Source organism: Antechinus flavipes, chromosome 2 (assembly GCF_016432865.1).
Source record: "Antechinus flavipes isolate AdamAnt ecotype Samford, QLD, Australia chromosome 2, AdamAnt_v2, whole genome shotgun sequence".
NCBI lineage: Eukaryota > Metazoa > Chordata > Mammalia > Dasyuromorphia > Dasyuridae > Antechinus > Antechinus flavipes.
In genome coordinates, this window is record NC_067399.1 from 216,971,983 (window position 1) to 216,997,989 (window position 26,007).

General features: G+C 32.6%; 1 protein-coding gene across 1 annotated transcript in view; it reads left to right on the top strand.

Moving 5' to 3' along the window:
* The window catches only part of LOC127548678 (cadherin-13-like), a 314,443-nt gene that overhangs the window by 188,297 nt on the left and 100,139 nt on the right, over positions 1-26,007 (top strand). The window contains exons 3-4 of the mRNA XM_051976186.1: positions 18,290-18,472; positions 23,304-23,557. Of these exons, the coding sequence (XP_051832146.1) occupies positions 18,290-18,472; positions 23,304-23,557 (437 nt within the window). The remainder of the gene's footprint in view (positions 1-18,289; positions 18,473-23,303; positions 23,558-26,007) is intronic.

Genomic DNA, 26,007 nt, shown 5'->3' on the forward strand with positions numbered 1-26,007 from the left:
CATGTGGTTCTTGGTTTTGTCTTGGCATATGGACCCCCCCAATCATTTTATTCTATCTACTGTAATTTTAAGTGGAATTTATCTATCTCTTGCTGCTGGGCTTTGTCAGTAATATATAGAAATGCTGGTGGTTTGTACGGGTTTGTTTTATATCCTTCAACTGTGCTAAAACTGTGAATAATTCTTGCTGTAGGTTTTTAGATAGATAATGTTTATTATTTTGAGGAAAGCTCCCTTCATTTCTATGCTCTCTAGTGTTTTTAATAGGAATGGGTACTCTATTTTGTCAAAATCTTTTTCTACATCTATTGAGATTATTATATGATTTCTGTTTATTTTGTTATTGATGTGGTTGATGATGATAATAGTTTTCCTGATATTGAATCAGCCCTGCATTCCTGATATAAATCTTACTTGGTCATACTGTATTACCCTGTTCATAAGTTATGGTAATCTCTTTACTAATATTTTATTTAAATTTTTGCATCAATATTCATTAGGGAGGTTAGTCTATAATTTTCTTTCTTTGTTTTGTATCTTCCTGATTTAGGCTAGTATCAGTACGATATTTGTGTCATAGAAGGAATTTGTCAATACAATAAAAAAATTTACCCAATTTTTACATAGTATTGGAATTCATTGTTCTTTAAATGTTTGGTAGAATTCACTTGTGAATCCAACTGACCCTGGAAATTTTTTCTTAAGGAGTTCATTAATGACTTGTTCAATTTCTTTTTCTAAAATGAAACTATTTAAGTAATGTAATTCTTGTTCAATTAATCTGGGCAATTTATATTTTTGTAAATATTTATCCATTTCAGTTAGATTGTCAGACTTGCTGCCATACAATTGGGCAAAATAGCTCCTAATTATTGCTTTATTTTTTTCCCATTGGTGGTAAGTTCATGTCTTTTTTTCCGTGTTATTGATTTGGTTTTTTTTTTCCTTTCCTTTTTCTCATCAAATTAAGCAAATTTTATCTATTTTGTTGGTTTTTTTTTTTTATAAAACCAACTTTTAGTTTTATTAGTTCAAATTTTTTCTTTTTTCTATTTTATTAATCTCTCCTTTTGTTTCAGAATTTCTAATTTGGTATTTAATTGTGGGATCTTAATTTGTTCTTTTTCTAGATTTTCTTTTATTTGGATACCTAATTCAATGATCTTCACTTTCTCTATTTTATTCATGTAGCTATTTAGAGACATAAAAATTCCCCTAAAGACTTATCTGGCTGCATACCATAGGTTTTCATATGTTATCTCATTGTCATTCTCTTGAATGGAATTATGGATTGGTTCTGTGATTTTTTTTTTTGATCCAACCATTCTTTAGAATTAAATTATTTAATTTCCAATTGGTTTTTCATCCATCTTTCCCTGGCCCTTTACTGAATATACTTTTGATGCATTGTGGTCTGAAAAGGAAGCATTTACTATTTCTGCCTTTCTGCATTTGATTGTAATATGTGTACTAATATATGTGTAAGAACTATGGACTGCCAGGAAAAAAAAAAAAGAAGGTAGATTCCTTTCTGTACCTATTCAGTTTTCTCTAGAGGTCTATCATATCTAGGTTTTCTAGGATCCTATTTACCTCCCTATTTTCTTTCTTGTTTATTTTTTGCTTCGATTTGTTTGATCCCGAGAGGGGAAGTTTGAAGTCCCCCACTCGAATAGTTTTGTTATTATTTTCTTCTAATAATTGCCTTAAAATCTACTCTAGGAATTTGCCTGATTTACCACTTGGTGCATACATATTTAGAATCATTACTACTTCATCATTTGTGGTACCCTTTATCAAGATATATCTGAGCTCAGAATTATTACCCCTGCTATTTTTACTTCAGCTGAAGCATAATGAGTTCTGTTCCAGCCTTTTATTTTTACTTTTTTGTTTATGTTTACTTTATGTTAATGATTCTTCCTTTGTCAAATGTGTTTCTTATAAACAATATAAACAATATTTTTTATAGGTTTTTTAATTCACTTGATATTTGCTTCCATTTTATTCACATTTACAATTATGATGATCAGTTTTGTATTTCGCTTCATTCTATTTTCTCCCCTATATATATGTTTGTTCTCTCTTTCCATCCTGTCCTCAGTTTTGTGTTTTTTTTTTTAAACCCATCCCGCTCACTACCTTATCTTCTATCAACCCTTTTCTTACCTTTTCATCATAGTTTTTCTGACCTTGCTTCTATCCTGTCTCTCCCTTTTCTTACCTCTTTTTCTTCCTACTTCTTTAGATAAATTTCTATATCCAAATGAATGATTGTTATTTTCTCGTAGAGCCCAAACTGATGAGATCAAGCTTCAGACAATGCTCATCCCCTCCCTTCTTTTCCTTGATTGTAATAGGTCTTTTGTATCTCTTAATGTGAATTAATTTTCCCATTATACTATTCCTTTCTTTTTTTTTTCCAGTAAAGACCTTTTCCCACCCCTTAATGTCTTTTTCTTTGATTTCATCACATCAGGGACCATTTACAACTATATTCTCAGATCATGTGATGCCCAGCTCTGTCTGCCCCAGTGACACATACAATTCTTAAGACTTATACATATTAATTTCCCATCTAGGTTTGTAAACATTTTAAGCTTTAAATACTATATATTTTCCCCAGTTTACCTTTCTATGATATTCTCCTATGATTTTAGATTAAATTTTCTGTTTAGTTCTGTTTTTTTTTTTAGTAGAAATAATTGAAATCTCTTACTTCATTGAAACTCCATCTCCTCTACTAAAAGATTTTTGGATATAATTTTGAAATGTTCTACAGAATGGTTGGATCAGTTCACAACTCCATCAACAATTCATTAGTGTCTCAGTTTCCTTGAATTACCTCTAACATTTGACTTTTCCCCCCTTATCTTATTAGCCAATCTAATAGTATGAGACTGGATCTCAGAGTTATTTTAATTTACATTGCTATAATCAATAGTCATATGGAACATTTTTTAATATGACTACAGATAATTTTGATTTCTTCTTCTGAAAACTGCTTATTAATATTATTTGACCACTTATCAGCTGAGAAAATTAATCATAGTCTTACAAATGTTACTCATTTTAATTATATCTATATTTACTTATATTTACATATTTGAGAAATGTAATCCATATCAGAGAAACTTAATGTAAGTTTCCTCCTATTTCCTCCTTTCCCTCTAGTATAGGTTGAATTGATTTTGTTTGTACAAACCTCTTATTTTGGTTATGTAATCAAAATTACCCATTTTGCATCCCATAAAGATTTTTATTTTTTATTTGGTCCCAAATTTTTCCCTTATCAATATATCTGACAGGTAAAATTTCCCTTACTTCTCTAATTTGCTTATGATATCATCCTTTATGTTTAAATCATATACCTGTTTTGACCTTACTATGGTATATATTGTAAGATATTGGGATATACTTAGTTTCTGTCAAATTCCTTTTTTAATTTTTCCAGCATTTTTGTCAAATAGTGAATTTTTGTCTCAAAAACACAAATCTTTGGGTTTATCAAACACTAGGTTACTATAGGCATTTATTACTCTATATTATCTACATAATTTATTTGACTGATTCATAATTTTGTTTCTTAGCCAGAGCCTAGTTATTTTGATGATTAATACTTTGTGATGATGAACTAATACTGACAGGTCACCTTTCTTTACATTTCTCCCTCCCCAAAAATTTCTTCAATATTCTTGACCCTTTGTTTTTTCAGATGAATTTGTTATTTTTTTTTTAGTTCTGGTTTTAGTTTAGTTCTTTTTCAATTTAGTAATTTATGGTTGGTTGATGTGATACTGAATAAGTAAGTTAATTTAGGTAGGATTGTCATTTTTCTTGTATAATCCCGGTTTATGAATAAGCAATTAATATTTCACTAATTATTAAGATCTGTCTTTATTTGTGTGAAAACGTATTTTTAATTGTGTTTATATAGTTCCTGGATTAATTATGGCAGATATAATCTTAAGTATTTTCTATTATCTACCATTACATTAAATAAGCTTTCTGTATCTTGTTTCTGGACATTGTTGGTAATATATAGAAAAAACCTGATGAGAAAAACCTGCACATTTCCTGAAGTTATTATTATTTTAACTAGTTTTTTTCTTGATTATTGACATTCTCCAAGTATAGCATCATATCTTGTGTAGAGTTAAATTTTGATTTTGTGTTTCCTATTTTAATTGCTTCCCTTTCTTTTTCTTCTTTTATTGCTATAGCTAGGATTTCTAATACTATATTGAATAATATTGGTGATAATGGGCATCTTTGCTTCACTCCTAATATTACTGAAATGTCTTCTACTTTATTCGTATTACAAATAATGCTTGCTGGTGGTTTTAGATAGATATTAATTATCATTTTAAGGAAAGCTCCATTTATTCTAATACTTCCTGATGTTTTTATTAGGTGAGATAGTCATAATTTGTCAAAAGTTTTTTTCTTTCATTGATGGAGGTAATCATATGATTTGTGATTGTTTTGTTGATATGGTCATTTAAGCTCAGAGTTTTCCTAATATCGATAGATATTTTTCAATTTTCAGTATTAATGATATGAGCTATATCAGTAGCAGGACACTCTCCAGATTCATTGTAGAGCTAAATACTTAAGGAGCATATATTGTTACTATGTCCTTTTGGTAAATTAATTCTCCTAATATCTCAGAATATAAAAATAATTTCTAATCATTATGGATTAATAGAAAATTCCTAATATCCTAATAACATTGCATTCCTGGTACAAATCCCACCTGTCCATATTGTATTATCTTTGTGATAGATTGCTGTAATCTCCTTGCTAACATTTTATTTTTAAAATTTGCATCAATATCAATTAGGGAAATTGGTCTATAATTTTCTTTCTACTTTTGCTCTTCCTGATTTAGATATGAATATCATATTTGTGTCACAATAGGAATTTAGTAAAACTTCTTTCTTTGGTATAGTTTATATGGTAATGTAATAATTTTTCTTTAATGTTTCCTAATCTTTGTAATCCTTAAGTTTTTTTTTTAAATGAAACCATTGAGTTTCTTTTTGTAATTTTCTTGTATTTTTCTCATTTCTTTCATCTAATTTGTTCTTCACTTCTGTTTTTTTTTATTTTTAGAATACATTTTGAACTCTTCCAGAATTATTTTTCATATTGAATACAGCTCACATTTTTCCCCTCTCAGGTTTTGCTGGTAACTTTTCTGACTTAAATGTCTTCTTTGAGGATTGTATCTTGTTCTTCCTTATCACCATAGTAATTTTTTTTTTTAATGATCAAAAAGTTTTTTGTTGTTTCCTCATTTTTCCAAACTATTCTTAACTTTTAATTTCATGTTAAAGTTGGGTACTGTGTCCATAGCACAGGAACACTGTATCAAGCTTCATGTTTTTTTTTTTTTTTTTTTTTTAGGCTATTCTCTTGTTACTCAGGAAAGAACCTTGTTTCTCTGTTTCCTTTAGCATACTTCTGAGATTGTGACTAAGTTTCCTCCTCTCCCACAGGAGAAAAAATAGGAAGCAGAAGAAGGAAAAAAGAGAAACATTTCTTTTCTTAGGAATACACCCCCAAAGACCTTTGAAAATTAAGTTAATTTCTATTGTCAGTCCAATATTTTTTCATGCTCTAAATTTAAAATAAAACAAAACAAAAACCTATAGTAGCCATATCTAGAACTTGGGTTTTTCAAGGGCTCATAAACAATCAATATATAAACAAAATTTTAAGGTGAAATAAAATAAAATAATTTTTAAAAACCTGAAGTAGGGTATATATAGAGTACTAGATTTGACATCAGAGAGATCTGAGTATGAATACTGGCTCAAATAGCTGTTTTTCTTTTTTCTGTGACCCTGAGAAAAGTCATTTAACCTCTGGAATTCTCAGCTACTCCATGTGTAAAATGCAGGATAATAACAGCATCCAGCTCAAAAGGTTGACATTACTAAGCAGGAAGACTTCACAGTGGACAGTAGAAGAATAGTCCCTCCCTACTGTAACCCTGAACATGATTTATGTAACCCTGATTCATGCCTTGGGCCATTGCTTTGATCTAAACCATGAAAGTGTTGGGAACACTTGTCAAGTAGCTTTTGGCTCTGGACGAATGATTCTTATGGAAAATATAGTCAAGGGTTATATGTGATAAGAATGTCAGAACAGGTTGGAAGAAACTCCTTTACCTTTCTATGCATAGGCAGAAAGAATTAAGTTGAAAATCTCCTTAGCTATGAATTACTAAAAAAAAAAAAAGTAATTCTGTTTTTTTATTGCTTCATGAAAGTCATATCTATTTTATATTGCACTTAATTAAGAAAAAATATATGCCTTCATCTTTACTAATTTACTATAAGTTTTCAGTATTAATGATATGAGCTATATCAGTAGCAGGACACCCTCCAGATTCATTCTAGAGCTAAACACTTGAGGAGTTACTATGTCCTTTTGGTAAATTAATTCTCAGGAAAATATTATTTTTACACTGCACCCAACCTTTGTCATCTCCTCCCCCTACCTCACCCCTGCTGATTGCGGAATCTAAGAGTTCCAATAGCTTCCAGGTGTTACAAGGCTGCTTCTCCTATCAGAGGTAGGGGGGAAGAGAAAAATCATTTTTGTCTCCTAGTGAATTGGGAACAAACTTATTTAAATTCTTTCTTGAATCTTTTCTTTTTTTCTGAAGGACTTCCTGGAAGTAGTTCCTATTATCTATTTTTTCTCTTCCTCTGCCAACTGTCTTGACATACTAACAGAATTCCCTGATTCTTCCCTTGTATTGTCATATTAGCATCAAACAGAAGATATGGATATTATAAAATAAGGTTTATTTTAATTTCAATTATAATAAATAGTAATTCATATGTAATTAGTTTTTGAATCTTCTCTCTAAAATGAGTTATTTTCACTTATATTTAGCAAACAATACTTATTAATTTATCCTCAAAAATTCAAATAGAATTGATTTGCAAGTTGCCCTTGATGGAACAGATCCTGATCCATCCAGGTCTACCCATCTTGTGCAACTTTTGTCCATAGTTACCCATATGATGGCCACAGGGCCATCTTGCGAAAGGCCTTTTTCCTTTCTTTCTGCCAGCACAAGTATATCAATGCCTATAATACTCTTGCTATACACTTATCTCTTATCCTTCCTGAGTGGCCAGACCATCTTTTCTTATTATTATATCATTCTGTCTTGATGTCTTTAACTTAATATTCGTTTTCAGGATTCTTCATTATTTAAATATTGCATCTTACTCACACCTACTATGTACCATCCCAATAGTATAAAATATTTTTAATTCTTTGTTTATTTTGTAGTTTAATTCTGTCTTTCATGCCTTGCTTCCATACATACTATTAGTATATTGTTATCAAAAATGGATTTTTCATGGTGACCTTTCGATTATAAGAAAAGCTTTGTATTTTTCCAAAGGCAATTTGGGGAATTATGATCCCAACTCTTTGTTCACATTTCCTAAAAGTCCCAGATATAGCAATGTATACAAAATTACATTTAAGAAATATCATGTAAGTATTTATTAAGTAGGGCAGCTAACTGGTGTAATGGATAGAATATTGACACTGGAATCAAAAAGACTTGAGTTCAAATCTTCCCTCAGACACTTATTAGCTATATGACCATGGACAAGTCCCTTATTATTATTATTATTATTATTATTATTATTTATTTTGCCTTAGTCCCTTATCTGTAAAATGAGCTAGAGAAGGAAATGGCAAACCACTCCAAAATCTTTGCCAAAAAAATCCCAAATGAGGATACGAAGAGTAGGAAATGATCCAAACAATTTAACAACATCAATTTATTGAGCAAGCACTATATAAAAGACATTGTGATATAGTAAAACAAAAAAAAAAAATCTAATTCAGCAGAAGAGCCTGTCTTGCCACTCACCAGATATGTAATCTTGAGTAAATAACTTTTAGCTCTCTGGATTTAGATTTTACTCCTTAATACTGATAAAAATGGAAGTTATACTATTTACACTACATAGCTCCCTGAGTTGTTGTGGTAAAAGCACTTGTAAATCTTAAGTCATTGTAGAAATGTAAACTAAAATCATTATATGTAAGGCACTATCTTCAGATATAATTTATAATACATAAAATGATGCATTAGGCTGTACACTTCTCAACCATTTCAAAGTGCATTTAAAAGGGATTTGCTTTTTCCCCTTTCTCTTTAGAAGCCAATTTTCAAAGATCTTCTCAGTGAAGGTGGGTGGTATCTAGAATATATCCTTCAATGGCTGTGATGGTGCTGGAAATTGCTATATTGTATTCCTATATTCTAATAAAAATGCCACTTGAGAGTAAAGGTACAGAAATATTTAAGGAAATCATGAGATATGAATGATACTTATTATTTATGTAATACCTAGAAAGCATATAGATATTATAAAAAATTTCAATGTCATATAGTAATGTTTTTGGACTGAGTCCTTTACATTGTAATTATAGTTCTACAACATTAGTTTCTTCTAAGAACATTTTCTTCCTTGATTGGAAATGAATTTATTCTATCTCATTCTGAGCTTCTCCCTGAAGTCAGTATTCTTTCCAATAACATTTAATCATCTATTATAGGCTTTAGTCTTTTATTGTTAAATGTGATTCAACTTCTGCATTCAATACAATTAATCAGGTCAAGAAGATTGACTTACCCCATTTCTCCAAGGCCCATTAAGATAGTTTTCTAAGTAATGGGCAGTGCTAATACCCCCAGATCATCATCTGTCAGGAAATATTTTAGACCATGATGACTGATGAAATTGGTATACATCTTGGTTGTGTCTTATATAGTTCTGCATATATAGACATTGTCTGCTTCACAAAGCCAGAGGCTAGGAAATTTTAAGGAGAAAGTAAAGTAAAGAAAAAAAAAAAAGAAATTATCCTTTACTCCTTCTTTTAAACTTACATATTTAAGACTATGAGTTCAGCCATGGATTTCTTTCTCATCAAAAAATCAGCTTAGTTCATCAGAAGGTCTTATCACCAATTTGGCCTCAGGTTGACATGAAGAATGTCTTAATAATTTACAAAGGAGTTGCAATTTATATCATTGCAACAAGTAACCACAGCAAACCATCCCTTGTAACATCTCTATATGTATACTCAAAATATGAGTTAGAGAATAAATCAATTATCAAGTGCCTGGAAGATAGTAAGAGCTTGTTTGTTGAGACCCCCACTATTCTCAGTGTGTACTGATTACAAAAACTTGCACTCAATAGAACAAAACTGCACTTTACAGAAACAGGTGCATGCCAGGGCAACTAATTAGGAGGTTACTGCAATACTTTCAGGGAGAAATAAACAGACCCTCAGTTATGATTTTTGTGTTGAGAGAAGAGAGAAGGACATTTCACCATAAATATTGAGAATGTAGAATGGAAAAGAATTGACAGGCAAAGGGTTAGACATGGAGGCTGAGGGAGAATATTCCTAGAGGACTGCAAATGCCGTGGTGTTTTGAGAAGAAACATCATATGGTGAGTGGGTTTTAGAAGATAGTGATTTCTTTTGGGATATTTTAAATTTGAGAAGCCTATGAAACACAGTCCAATGGACAGTTAGTGGTACAGAACTGGATTTTGGGAGAGATGGATGCACTGAGTATATAAATATCAATGTTATCTCTGTAAGATTGATAATTGAAACTGTGAGTATTGAAGCAATCATCTGGAGACAAAAAAGAGGAGGACCTAAGTTAGAGCTGTGGTATTACCGATTAGAGGATAGAATATAGATGCTGATCTTACATCAAAGAAAGGCTGGGAAGAGATGGCTTAAACCCAGGAAGAAGGGGACTTTCTAGTGAGCATAGATTAGACAATATGCTTTTACATCATTACTACAATTGCCTACATATCACTTTTTTCTGTGCTTATACTTTAAAAAAATTTTTTGGGAGGTTCATTAATACATAGACTGGCTATTTGTCACAGATGTTGCAGAAAGGAAACCTATTCAGAAATAGATTGGATTATATGGCTTCTTAAATGTTTTCAGACTCAGATTCTATTATTTTTCCATCCTCAAAAGTTATAATGAAAAGAAGAGGAAGAGATTTTTAATGTACTTATTTTCTATTCTAAATAATCAGGTTCAACTGTAACTACACAAGTTTGACATTTGGATGATAGATATTTAGCTGCTGACTTCATCAAGAGCAAAATATTTTCCAGATAATAAGATGAAAGCAGATAGTTCTCATGAAGAGTTCCCATACCTAGAAGAGTATATCAAAGTTAATACATGTTACTGGCCACCATAGAATAAGGATGTCTTTTTTAGGTCTATGTAGGTTAACAGTCTTTTCCCCAAGTAACAAAGAAAAGGAAAATATCCTTACCTTTTGTGAATTTTGGAATGTATAGTTTTCTTCTATAGAAGCAGAAGAGCTGATATTGGTTGAATATTTTCCTAAAAATAATTATTTAGTACCTTTTAAGTATCTGCTCCCAAAAAATAAAGTTCATTGTGCTAAAAAAAAGAGTTGAGAATGAACAGAGCAGAGTTATATGATGATTTTTGATTCACTGACTACATAATGTATATTATTTTTCTCATTTACTTATAGACATGACAGAGATTCCTGTGAACTTGTTCATTTCATCAGCTTTTATTCCCACAGAATCTAAAAGAGAAAACAAATAGGACTGCAAAAACATGTAATACCTTCAATCCAAATGCTTCTCTGATTAATAAAAACTGATCTGGAGTATAATTGGTTTCTCTTGATGGGGAATCATCTTGTACAGAATTTTAATGAATCTTAGAATGCAATTATCAATTGGGCACGTTTTCTCATGTTGATTTGCTATTCCTTGAGCTGTTTTAACTCTGGTTGTTTCTGTGTTTTCATTCCACTGTCTGCCCTACTTCAGAATAGTCTTAATGAAGGTGAACAGATTGAAACAAACCTACCTGGGCAAAATCTGATAAAACAAGAAAATATTAACTAGCAGGTTTTCTTTCAAAAGGCAATTTCCAATGTCCTACCAGTTCTTTCTTACTGAATAGAATAACCATAGCACTAACAAAAGTTGTGATAGATCACATATGCCAAGTAACTTCAACAAATCTTGAAATTGGCAATCTGAATGTGATAGGAAGTCACCCATTTTTTAAAAGCTTGCTTCATGGTATAATGGTGCCCTGTCTAGACTCTGTTTTACTCAGATTATAGATTTGTCCTGTTTATCTGTCCTCCATGATCACAGAGTATAGCCTTTCTTGTGTTAACGTCTCATATATGCACAATTATTAAGTAATTTTTCAGCTATTTATTTCCTAGATAAAATAATTTAAACTTTCAGTATTTTCTCACATCTTAATTTACAGTCTATTAATCATCTTGTCCTAATCTATACTGTATTTTTTAAAATTATAGATGAGAATTTTGCATGGCAGAGAATAAAAGCCCAATGGAGATTACACCCATCATTTCCCCCTTGATCTATTAGGCTTATTATCTTGTCATGGAAAAAGACTACATTTCTCCCTGATAAGATGTGTTCTTCATGAAACCATGCTTTTTTGAAGATATTTGCAAATTAATTTACTTATGCTTTCCCCAGCATCTTTTTTTATGAGGAGAATTGAGGATTATAAGATTCTCTTTTTCCATTTACAAAAATTTACATTCAGATGTCACATTCATTATTGATTAAATTCCAATTTCTTCCCCATCTTTTATAGATTCACGAAAAATGGATGCTATGGCTCTGAAATGCCTTTCTTAAGTATCTCTGACATGTAGATTATCAAAACTGAATAAATCCTTTATCAGTCTGACCTATATAAATTATCTTGTGTTAGTCTTCTGTTCTTTGGCCCTGATGTTGCTCCTTCCTGGCCTGATCACTTTTATTTTTGCCTGCGCTTAGCATGAACCCCATACCTGAGAACAAATGTATAGATGCTGAATATACATTTTTGTAGAATCTCCTATATGTGATTAAACTAACTAAAAGATCTATACCTCCTCATCTTTATTATTGGCCAAGATAGTTATTCATCCACATTATTAAAGTGGGGTGAATGGAACTATTGAGAATGGTCAGAAATGGAGGGAACCCATAAAGTGTCCTCAGAATGAACACAGAACAGTTAGGCAATGAATTTTCTTTTTGTGGCTAGCATTTGAACTGTCAAACATAATGGTAGGAAGAAAAAACACTTTTTATAACTTGATTTTTGCCAATTGGAAAAAGTAAATTAGAGCAAATGTTTCCTTAAGTGGTTGTATGGTAACTGTTTATCCAGTGTTTTCAAATTATGGAGTAGATGTTACCATAGAAATGTGAAGTGTTGTCATTTATTCTTAATCTAACGTTATTTTAGTTTCTTTCATTTTTGAATTGCATAGTCAAGTTAAAGTGTTGGATTGAAACAATATAATAAGTGAGTTTAATTAAACAACAGTAAGTCTCTAAATGGATAACAAGCAAGAAACAGGCTTTGTAGCGTATGCATGAATCAGATAATGGTCCTAACAAAGACTATAATCATTTTGTGGAATGAGCTATAAACAAAAGATAACTGATGGGCAGCCTACGTGCTTTCTTGATACCCACATGCCAAGAATTCTAGAGGAAGGTTGTTGGCACATAGGGTGGCCTTTATGTCCATGATTTACAGGATGACATGGACAAGAGTTTTACAAAATGAAAAGGCATGGTGATTATTACCTGAACTGTTGGAAGGAGTTTTCATTTCATTATTATCACAGATCCATTGAAATATCAAAAATAGAAGGTAGAGACAATTATTTTGTATAAACTTATCATTTCTGAAATATATCCATGTTACAAAATTGTTATATTATTCCTGATTATTATTCTCTTTTTCCACTATAAAGCTCCCTTCCCTATCCTAGCATCATTCTTATTCTCTCTCTTATTTTCTACTGTTTTCCTTTGTTGTCTCAAAACAAACAAACAAAAAAAAAGTACAGATCTTCCCTATCTCTAAAACAAAACTAAACAGCAACCCTTTTCTGTGACTGTTGCATATCTAAACTGGATGTCATGTTGGAGCTCCACAGTCAGCATATTCCAAATCCTCTTCTTCCTTCTGGGAGGATACACACCAAAAGCCTCCTGACCACCAAGACTAGAAATCCCTTCATCATTTTTGCCTCTTCTTTCTCTTTTAACATGAATTTAATTAAAATGTATTTAGTTACCAAGTTCTACCAATTCAACCCTCATAATAACCCTATTTTTCCCATCTCTTACTTACTTATATTTAAGTCCTTCATGATATCTCATTTAACTACAGCATTTTAACTAGGCATTTTGTTTTCAATCTTCTTCTCTTATGATTAATATTATATTTGTTATCAGAGAAAGGAAAGCAAGAAGGAAGAAAGGAAAGAAGAAAGAAAGGAAGGAAAGAAGTAAGAAAGGAAGAGAGAAGGAGGGAAGGAAAGAGGGAGGGAGGGAGAAAAGGAAGGAAGAAAGGAAATAAGCAAGGAAGGAAGAAAAGGATTAAAATGTCTATTATGTGAAAAATTCTATCCTGAGAATTTAACAAATATTATTTCATTTGATCCTCACAACAACATTGAGAGGTAAGTGCTATTATCCCCATTTTAGAGTTGAGGAAACTGAGGCAGATTGGAATTAAGTACATTGCACAGGTTCATATAACTACCAAGTGTCTGAGGCATATGTGTGTATTTATATGTATACTATAAATCTCATTTGATTCTTATATTAATTCAATGAGATAGATATTATTTTCATACCTATTTCACAGATGAGGAATTTTAGTTTGACTGATTCTAAAGAGTTTGTCCAAGGTTTATCCTAGAGACTCCTTGGCACTACTTCTACATCTCCCTTAGGATATATGCGTATGTAGATACACATATACATGAACATATACATAAATACTTATACTGATGTCAAGGGAATAGAAACTCAATTCAGTTCAGAAAAAATCTATTATCTTTGCCTCTCATATTCTTGCATTCTTTCTGTTGTTATAATTTTTTTTTATGTAATGTCATTTCTTCATCCCCTTCTAGAGTTTAAGATCTTTAAGAAAAAATAAGTTATTATAGCTCAATGCTTTGTTCATAGTAGAAACTGAGTTCCACTGAATGGAAATGACTTGGTTAAAGGTGAAGGTATATGCATGATCACAACATTCTTAAGTTTATTGCATTGGTAGAAATAGAAAGAGAATACATATTTATTCCAATTAGATTTCTAGAGACAGCTAATATAAAACTTCTAAGTTTTATCTTAGTGAAGAAACATTTCCTGGGTATATAAAATGCAGTTCCTCTTTCACAAAATGAAGGTATGACACCCAGCCAATGATTGTCCTATTTTAGTGACTGAATGAATATGTCATATCTTGTTGTTTTTGTCATTGATCAAAATATAATTAGAAAAGATTGTCCAATTCAAGCCTTTATGGGCCAAGCATTATGCTGAGTTGAGATTACAAACAACCACCACCACCACAACAAAAACAAACAAAAAAGCAAAAAGCATATCTATATCCTGTTCCAAGGAACTTACAGTCTAATTAGTGAGATAACATATAAACCACTGTATAAAAACAAGGCGAATTTGAGATACAATTATGAGATAAATATTTCAGATATTTATCTTTAGTGGATAAGATTAGCATTAAATAAGGTAGAAAGGGCTTCTTTTAGAAATCTAACTAATACTTACAGGAATCCAAAGAAGCCAGAAGGCAAAGATAAGGAAGTAGACAGTTTTACAAATAGAAGATAGGCAAGGAAAATGTACTAAGTCAGGATGTGGAATGTCTTTTGTGAAGAACAGAAAAAAATCCATGTCACTGAATCCTAGGTAGATGGAAATGAGTATGGTTTAAAAAGACTAAAATGGTAGGAATATTCTAAAGGACTTTAAAAGCCAAATAGGGTTGTTTGATTAATAGGGAATTAATTAGGAATCCATAGGAAATAAGGAATCACTGGAGTTTATGAAAAAGGAGAGTAACACGATCAGACTTATGCTTCAGGAAGTTTACTAATAACTAAGTAGAAGATGAACTAAGTAGAAGATGAACTAAGTAGAAGAAGAAGATGTCAGGGACCCAAGACATAAAACTACTGCAAAAGTTCATTCATGAGAAGAGGGTGCGCACCAACATTAGTGATGGTATAGCAGTTGATTGAAATATATAAAAGAAAACTTATGACAGTAGAATTCACAGGACTAAGTAACAGATTGGAGAGGAGTGAGGGAGATTAAGGAGTTTAGCATGACAGCTCTCAGATGACTGGGTGATCGGAAAGAGTATAGTACTCTCAACAATCATAGAGAAATTTAGAATAGGAAAGGATTTGGGGGGAAATGAGTTTTGTTTTGAATATATTAATTTATTTTTATTTTTATTATTTTAACATGACTTAATTTATGTTAATATTACTTAAGATGTCTACTCAATCTTATTAGTCAATTAGTTTTTAGAGATGAGTTTTTTCTCTCTGTGTGTGTCTCACTCTGTGTGTCCATGTATGTATATATGTTTAAGTGACTCTGTTCTGAGATTGTGCATCAATTGTATATTTATAGTAATTCAGATTGAAGTCGTAGAAAGGGGATCAAAAGATGTGGGTCCTGGGCATTTAGAGATGAAAAGTTGAAGGTCAGCAGGGTGGTTAGAGATGGACAAGTAAATTTGTTAATCATTAGAACAGAGATGATTATTGAATACATGGAAACTGATGAGATCACAAAATGAAAAAATATAGAAGAAAAAAAGAGCCCAGAAGAGAGTTCTGTGAAGTACCCATATTTAGCAGTTATGACCTGGATAATTATCCAGCAAAAGAAACTGAGGAGCAGTCAGATAGGTGAGAAGAGAGCAATATCATATAAACCCAGAGATAATATTTGAACTAACAAAGTCATGGAAGGGGGCAAAAAAAGGTAAAGATTGAGAAAAGTTCATTAGATTTGGCAATGAGGAGATTATTTTTTAAAGCTTTTTATTTTCACAATATATGCATAGATAGTTTTCAACATTCACCCTTGCAAAACTTTCTGTTGCAAATTTTTCTCTCTCCTTTTCCCCTATCCTCTCCTCCAGATTGCAAGTAATACAAGTTAAACACGAGCATTTGTTCTATGCATATTTCCAATTTTCATGCTGCACCAGAAAAATCAGATCAAAAAGGAAAAAAAAATAAGAAAAGAAAAAGCAAGCAAACTAGAACAAAAAAGTGGAAACACTATGTTGATTCACTCTCAGTCCTCACACTCCTGTCTTCTGAGTGCAGATGGTTCTCTCCATCACAAGTCTATTGGAACTGGTTTGAATCATCTCATTGTTGAAGAGAGCTATGCCGACCAGAATTGATCACCATATAGTATTGTTGTTGCAGTGTAAATTGATCTCCTGATTCTGTTCATTCTATAGCATCAGTTCATGCAAGTCTCTCCAGGCCTCTCTGAAATCATCCTGTTAATCATTTCTTATAGAACAATAATATTCCATAACATTCTTATATCATAATTTATTCAACCATTCCCCAATTGATGGGCATCCATTCAGTTTCCAGGTTCTTGTCACTACAAAAAGGGCTACTGCAATCATTTTTGCACATGTGAGTCCTTTTCCTTTATGATCTCTTTGGGATACAGACCCAGTAGAGACACTGCTGAATCAAAAAGTATGCATAGTTTGATAGTTCTCTGGACATAGATCCATATTGTTATTCAAAATTGTTGGATCAGTTCACAACTCCACAATGATGTACCTAGATCTGACTCTCTTTGGAGTTTTTGTTCCATTGTTATCATTTGTTTGTTCTATCTCTTCTACTTATTTCTTCCTGTCAGGGGTCATACCAACCTGCTCTCTTTGATCAGACATATGCCTGCTTGGTTGTCCCTAAATCATACATTTGAATAGATAAAATATTTATTCATTATAGAAGCTCATATTTGGAAGAAACCTTAAAAACAATATAGTGCAATGTAAAATTAAAAGGTAATCCCCCCTTTTCCTTTTCTGATCCATGGTCATCCTAACTTTCCTTGAGGACTTGTACTAAGAAGGAATCTGCTCTCTTTTGAGGAACTTCATTCAAATGGTTAGATACTTTTCATGGTTAAAAAAGATTTTGTTTTTGTTTTCATTTTTCCATAAGTTAAAATATGCTTTTCTTCAACTTCTACCTATTGCTAATAGTGTTTTCTCTGGGGCAAAGCAGAACACATCAAATCCCTCTTCCAAATGACAGCCCTTCAATTACTTGAAAGCTGCCATCATATCTCCCCTAAGTTTTCTCTTCTTACAATATTTCCCTATTGGATACCTAATACATATCTAACTTTTTAAATGAGATAATCATATTTTATTTGAATTATTGAATTTGAATTTATGTTTAAACATTGAGGACTATAGCTGAGATGGTGAACTAAGGAAGGCAAGGTTGGTGGTGACTGGTAGTATCTGGAGTTGACAGGAGACTGGCAGGCAATCCTGTGAGTACAACAAGAACAGGTCTGGTGGACAAAGACCTGCATAATAATTGAAGCAAGTTTCAAGGTTACCTGGTAACAGCCAAGGGAATCAAGGAAGTTGTGAAATGAACAGAATGTGTCTCAACATATTAATCAGATGAATGAAAAAAAACCACTTATGAAATTATGTCCCAAAGACACAATGCTTGAACCAATGGTTTTCTTTTCATTTTTCTTCTACCTTGTCTCCCATCTTGAAGACACATGCTAAGAATTTTTTTTGACACATTCTTTATGAAAAAAGAAACAAATTACACAGATTCCTCTGAGAAGTGATAGACAAATTAGTTTTCCCCTTTTCCATCTCAAGGCATCAAGATTAAGGTTTATGATTAATGATTTGCAAGTCAATTAATCAACCGTGGCTTTTTAAACCTCATTTCTCAAATTACTTCTCTTTCAACAAACAGTCTTTTTGACATCTCCATAGCGTCCCTAGATTCACTTTCATGTTAATTGAAATTCCCAGCTATTTTTTATTCTTCCAAGCTTATTGGTATAACCTGTTTATGAAATATTTGCAAACACATTACCATTCACCTATAATATGTCAAGGGTAAGTACTAAAACAATATTTTATGCTCCTAAGTAATAAAAATAGAACAATAAAAATGATGCTAATTATGGTCTGCAAAATTCAAGTTTCCTAAAACTATATCTTTCCTTTCAAAATAATAAACATGTCATTGGGCAAGTCTGCTCAGTCAATATGGTAACAGTTACATTCTGCTTTGTTTTAGTTTCACGCCACTGTCAATGAAGGAGTTGTGGGAGTGATTGTCAACTTAACAGTGGAAGACAAGGATGACCCCACTACTGCAGCCTGGAGAGCTGTCTATACTATCATCAATGGAAATCCAGGGCAGAGTTTTGAAATACATACAAATCCTCAAACCAACGAGGGAATGCTTTCTGTTGTCAAAGTAAGAACAATTCTTCTTGTCTTTTTCTTCATTAGGAAGAGTTGAAGAATACCCAAAATATATTAGAAAAGTATTGTGGTTTAGAAGAAAGAGTAAAAAATTCAGAGGTAGAATGTCTGGGTTTATATCTTTGTTCTGCCTCACTACTTCTATAATTTTAGACAGACAGTTGCTAAGTGGCTTAGTAGATGATTACCCAAGTTCAAATCTAGCCTCAGATACCTACCAGGTTTGTGACTGGGGAAATAAATCTACTTTTATTTGCTTCAATCTCCTGAAAAAGAAAACAGTATACCATTCCAATATTTTGCCAACAAAACCCCTTGGGCAAAGTGGTCCATAGAATCACAGAGTCAAATGTGACTGAATGACTGAACAACAATAATAATCTTGTGCACTTAGTTTAATTGACTTCTCTAAAGCTCATTGTCTTAGTATGTAAAATGAAGAGATCTATTATACCATGGTATGCAGATTCAAATTTGAATCTAATCCTGATAAAACATGCTTATTAAAACCTGCAATGATTTTGAAAGCAGTCAGAAATAGAGTATATGGAATGGAATAATATATATGAGTGCCATCAGCAATAAACCTTCCTCTTTCCCCCTTTTGAGTTGTAAAGGTTGTATGCCTATAGTTTGCCTAGAAGACTAAATACCATCTTTCACATCATCAACTGGAAACCTATTTTTCATCCAGAAAAAGGAATTATATTTCTCCTGTAGATTTAGTTTAATCCCAGGCTGCCTTTCTTTGCACTTAATTCACTTGAATATTATTTCTTTCAACAATTGACAGCAATCTTTTACATGAATTCTACTCTCCTCAACCCTTACCAAATCTTATGGAAAAACATGAGCATATTGTGAATTGTCAACAGATCAGTTTTCACTAACCTTCCCTTAAACTATTTTCTAAAAAGGGCAAGTAAGCCAGGGTAGCTCTAGATGTCAATGAAATGGAGGTTATAAGATAAATTAGCAAAATAATTCCTCTTAGGGAAGTTGTATAGAATATGTAAGAGAGTAGCTTAGTGGTAAGACATTCTTTTCTTTGACATTGAAAACACCCGGGTAGAGGTCTTTATCTCCTCATGCCTAAACTATTACAATAGTCTTTCTACCTCAAATCCCTCCCAGCTCCAGTTTATTCTTCCCTCAAATGTCAAATTGATCTTTCTAAAGCCTGACAGATTTGACTGTATCATTATCCCTGCCTTTCAAAAAATACCACAGTGTTTCCATACCACCCTCAAGATCACTTATAAAATCCTCTGGCTGACTTTGAAAGTCTTTTGTAATCTGGTCCATCCTAATTTTCGTCTTCTTACTCTCCTCCATACATTATCCTATCTAGAGACACTGGTCCATTCCTTTCCCTTCCTGCACACACCACCATTTCCTCAACCTGAGAGATTTCAAGGGCTATCTTTCCTCCCTCTTTCTGTCTCTGTCTCTGTCCCTGTTTTTCTGTCTCTGTGTGTGTGTCTCTCTGCCCCTCCCTCCTTCCTTCCTTCTCTCTCTCTCTCTCTCTCTCTCTCTCTCTCTCTCTCTCTCTCTCTCTCTCTCACACACACACACACACACACACACACACACACACACACACATTCTAGCTTCCCTTTCTTCCTCCAAGCATTGGCTAGGATTCACCTTCATCAACAATCATAGAGTCTTCCTTCTGAAATCACCTCCAATTTAGCTCATACATATGTTGTTCGTACGTGGTGGTTTTCATGTCATCCTTTGTCCCCACCTCAGTCCCCTTAAGAGTGTAAGCAGCTTGAAATCAGGGGCTGTCTTTTTTTTTTTTTTTTTTTTTTGGTATTTGCAGTGTTTAACAAATGCTTGGCATGCAATAGACTCTTAGTAAATACCAGATGATAGACAGATCTCGGTTTTCTTAAATCCTTGGAAACGAGATCTATAACCTCCTTTGGCAGATTATTCTGAAACTACAGCAGAGGTTTATCTGATTCTTTGTTTTTTAAACTATTCTAAACACCGATTGAAGTGTATTTAGTTTGTTTATCTCAAGGCAGCAGTGTGGTATAATGGAAAGATCGATGGCTTAAGAATCAAATAACCTGGGCTCAAGACGAGACACCAGCAGCTGGGGAAATTCCTAAACCTAAGTATTTATTAGGTTGACTAAGAATCTTGAAAATAAAATCTGCTAAACATACAAGGTGTCTCAAAAGTCTTAGACCATATTTAAACTACTAAAGCTTAAAAAAAACTATTTTAATGTTTGCATTTAACCATTAGAGGGTATGTATTTTCCAATGGTTCAAAAGTCTTAGTGCTTTTCTAAGCTTTTCTAAGTTTTCTAACCTTTAAAACTTAAAAGTACCCTAAGATTTTGGGGATACCCATTTTTATATTTTTAAATATTTTTACCAATTTTTACCTATTTTTAAATAAGTTTATGGACCTATGATTACATTAAGTCTTTTTGACATTGAGCCAGCTCTTTATCCTTTATATCACTCTTCCTCACAGAATATATACATTCTCATACAGAACCAATACCTACTACATTCACCCCAAAAACCCACTCTCCGGAAATAGTTCTAAATATTACTTCCCACTTCCACTGAAAAATGTTACATCCCAATGGCCAAATATTAATATCAGAATAGTTAGATTCTCTAATAGAATGTTTGTTTGTTTATTTATTTATTGTATTCAGTAAATAGTATATTAATTTTTTCCACTTACACATAAAGTTTTCAACATTCATTTGTTTTTAATTTTGACTTCCAATTTTTTCTTTCTCCCTCCCACTTCCTCCATTCCCAAATAGCCAAAGACAATATTGCTGTATCATAACTAAGGCCAATTAAGGCAGGATACTAATTACTCTTATAGGTTGTACATATATAATCCTGTTAAACAGAAGAAAAGGGAAATGTCATGAAGAAGAACTTTTTAAAAAGTGAAGATAGTATGTTTCCATATCATTCAGACTCTAAATCTAGATGTGAATAGTTTTTTTTTTCTGTTATAAATCTTTTGGAGTTGTCTTGGAGATAAATCAATCATAATTGATCACCATCCAATGTTGCTGTTACTATGGACAATGTTCTCCTGGTTTTGTCACTTTACTTGGCAACAGTTCATGTAGGGCTTTCCAGGTTTTTGCTGACATCAGTGTATTCATCATTTCTTACAGAATAATATTATTCCATTACATTCATGTATCACAACTTTTCAATTGATGGACATTCTCTCAATTTCCAATTTTTTATCACCACAAAAAAAAGAACTGCCATAAATATTTTTTGTACATTCAAGTCCTTTTCACTTTTTATGATCTCTTTGTGAAGAATACATATTTATTACTGAATTTATCACCCAACTCTGACTCAAACTATTAGTAATTGTTCTTTATATCTTTGTGATTTCCTACAAAGTTGAAATTCCAGAACTGAGAGTGAAAAAACTCATCATGGAATCACAAAATCTCAAATTCAAAAAAGAATTTTAGAATCAATTTAGTTTAACTTATTCCTGAATAGAAATTACTTCTACTACTCTAGTAACAAATGATCTCCATTCTGCATTTGAAGACTTCCAATTAAAGAAGCAAATTCCTTTTTCACATAAGTTATTCAATATTTGAGACAGATATTCCCTCTCGCCTTTCTATCTTACTTTCTATAGCATATATTTGGTTCTTTAAAATGATTAAAGGCTGCCCTAAACTCAGAAGTTTTTTTAAAAAAACAATTATTGCAGTAAGGGAGATCTCTGATGTCTGGTTTGCCATATTGATCAAAAGGAATATTGGCCAGTGAACCATGGCAGAGGGTGGGAGCACTTTTTTGTCTGTAGCTTTGTGTTTACCAGATATAGAATGACTTGAACAATTAATCCAATTGAGAATTTAAAAGGGGAAACATTGGCAATTCATATTTTTTCAACATGTGTTTGTCAACTTCCCATGTTTGGGTGAAGAGATGTTAAATGAAAGGACATATCATCAATATTACATTGTTATTGACTTTTCCATGTGCTATGCCTCTTCTGAACTTGTTAGCCAATTACTGGTTTGCACTTAATGGTTTATTTGATTTAACTTCAAGGATCCATAATTTCATCAGTGTGGATATGCATTCTGCTAATACAGATTGCAGTTATTCACATGGTCTTAGGGAGCTGCTAAGGTCAATATTCTCATAAAATGGAGATAACATGGTTATAAGTACTCCTAAACTTAAAAAGGCTAGTCCCCACATGATATGCAGAAAGTATGTCACTAGGCCTGGCTTAAAGCCCTTCTGGTTTCCAAAGGACTTTTCATGACTTATGCACCTTGGAAACAGCTTTCAAGAATAACATTATGATTCATTGATAATCATTTGCTTTGCCCTTTTGAAACTAACTTTCCCTGACAGTGCTTGTTTTTAGCAGCACCTGGGAGTAATGCTCCTCTAGCTGTTAGACAATTTGAAGGTTGACATGATTGATGTAGTAGTAACATGAAGGATATAATTTTGGAGAATCCATTGTCTTTAGTAGCGAACACTTTATGGTAGCTATTAGCTTTAAACTAAAGCAACACTTTGGATTCTTATATTTCTAGTAAGATGAATGGACAGCTTTAAAAATGAATTATTGGTTTTATCATCACTTTGATTTAGAAATGCTCCCAATATTTAGTTTTAATGGTGCCACAGTTGGGATGTGAGTGATAAGCTTTACCTTTAATAGGGAATAAAAAGTTTGTACACTTTTGAATTGTTGTACCTCCCCCCTAAATGCCCACATCTTCCCATACATATGTATATATTTTATCCTGAGATAATTCTCTGCATGTTTTTCAGCCTTTGGATTATGAAATTTCAGCATTTCACACACTACTGATCAAAGTAGAAAATGAAGATCCATTGGTTCCTGATGTAGCATATGGCCCCAGCTCTACAGCCACAGTGCAGATAACTGTCTCAGATGTAAATGAAGGCCCGGTTTTCCACCCAGACCCCATGACAGTGACCAAGCGTGAGAACATCTCTATTGGCAGCATGCTGTTGACAGTAAATGCCACAGATCCTGATTCCTTGCAGCATCAGACCATTAGGTGAGTATATTATTATCCAATCTAAGCCTGGAAAAGGAAGTGTAAATGTCTGCTCTGTCTGTAGAAATTGGTTGCCAGGTGCAACATACCATTAAATTAAACTTGTTAGAGACCTGGAGAAGGCACAGGAATTTGTCATAATGAAAAAAGTTTTGAGGTGATGGAGCTAAGAACTCTATTAGTTAGCTGAGAGATAACAGCTCTGTTTCTCATGAGACTGAGCAATAAGGCAAGCCTGGAATGTAAGAAGCCAGAGAGACAAGGTGAAGTTGTAGTTCAATGTAGAATTGTCAAGTGATAAGTAAAATGTTGCCTTGGATACTGTGGAATGATGTCAAAGATGACCGTCCAGGTAGGGCTTGGACTGGATTATCCCAAGGTCCTTTCAACCCCAAGACTAATTTTTGTGATGCATTTGTAGGATTGGTAATTACCCACAGAGAAGTTGCATTAAGAGTTATATTATATATGGATAAAAGTGCAGGGGAGTGGGAAAGGGGTGAGAGACAGAGAATTCAGATTTCTGGCCCCATTTCTTAGATTATATACAATATTCAAAAATGGTTATTGTCAGATTAGTATTAAGCAAACTATGATTAACTAATGCTTCATATTTGAAGCTGCAAAATGAGTAATGTTCTTTAGGAGATATAGGTGCTTGTGCATCTGCAAATGTCTCTCTACAGGTGGATATATGTGAATCTGTGACTTTACTAGTGTAAGAAACAACCTGATGAAGAAACTCCTTCTGTTGATGTGGATCAATGATTGTAAGAATTTTGAAAGTTTCATAGAATCATGATTTAGAGTTGAGAGGGAGTTCAGAGGCCATCAATTCTATATTGCTGCATTTTATAGATTGGAAAACTGAGACACAGAGAGGTGAAGTCACTTGGTCATGGTCACGTAATCCCTGTATTAGAGAGAGGTAGGACTTGAAATTCAAGCTTCCTGTCTCTAAAGCCAGACCTCTACAGTCACTATGTACTCAGTTGACTCTCTTGTTTTTTTGTTAGTTAATAACAAAATTCCATCCACATGAAGGTCATGTGTATAAATGTATGAACAAAATCCTAACTTGCTTTCAAAAGATGTGTATCTTTATGGTATCAATTAGGATCATATGTTTAAAAAAAATCTATCAATTGGTTTTATAATCCTCCATAACTTAACCCCAGTGACCTAGAGTCCTTGGGACTCTTTACACGAGATTCGCCATCTCTTGAACAAGGACTGTTTTTTCCTTTTCTTTGTATTCCTAGCATTTAGCACATAGTATATATTTAATAAATGCTAGCTAATTCACTCTTCCATCCTCAACTATTTTGTTCAATAAATAATTATCTAAACATATTTATATTTTAGATATACATAAATAAGTACAAATGTATGTGTACATATGTGTGCACCTATATGTAGATAAATATGTATACATACCTATATCTATATAATCTATATATTTATACATATAATACATGTACAGATATATAGTTCAAAATTTCTGAGAATATAGTATGTCCAAAGAAACATAATTTTATGCTTCTCTTTTCTTCACATGGAAGAAAATAGATATGAAAAAGAGAAACCTATTTTCCAATCCCACCAAATAAATCTATTTTACAACAAAACTTTCTGAAGTTTTGATCAATGGTATTATGTTAGAAAAGAATGCCTAAGTCCTCTAAAAATGTGAATCTGAAATAGTAATCTTCTTTTACACAGAATCTGGTAAAGAAAATAAAGCATTTAAATATCAGCAACAATGCTTTACTTAAGTATCTCTGAGAAGAGACCTCTAGCTCAAAGGAACATCAGCTAGTCTACAATTTTCAAATATCTTCAGGGAAGTTTAAATGTAATTTTGTGCTGCTAAAGTAAGGGTTGAAATAGGTGGCTCTTCTTCAGGAAGCATAAAATGGAGTAAGATTTCGTTGATATGCTAAGTAACTTGTGTGGAAAAGAATGTCTTTGGTTTAGCGGACAGATGAAAGTTGGAGTATGATATAGAGGCATTAAAAAGTGAAATAGCCTCACATTTCTGAATGTACAGATTTAACATTTTTGCATTAGAAAATCCAGTTGAAGTGCTAGAAACAGTTTGCTTTTCTGCAGATGGAATATCTAAGAGCTCTGCTATTTAGTCTTTCATCTTTGCCAGGTATATCTTCTTGTAGATCAATTTCTTAAATAAAAAACAGAAAGTCAGTATGCTTTTTGACTTACTTCCTTAGAGAAACACATTAATCCATTACTGTCACTTATGTTTGTTGAGCAATGGGTAAACATTAGGAACTTGTGGCATAAGTCTGCATAGAAATGGGGGCTTTTGGGTCCAATGCACTCAACCGAGAACTCATCAAAGTACCCTTACTCTCTGGTAGTTGGTAGAAGTTCAATAAAAGCCAGACTATACTATTGATAGATTGTGCTGGGTTTCAGATAACAATTTT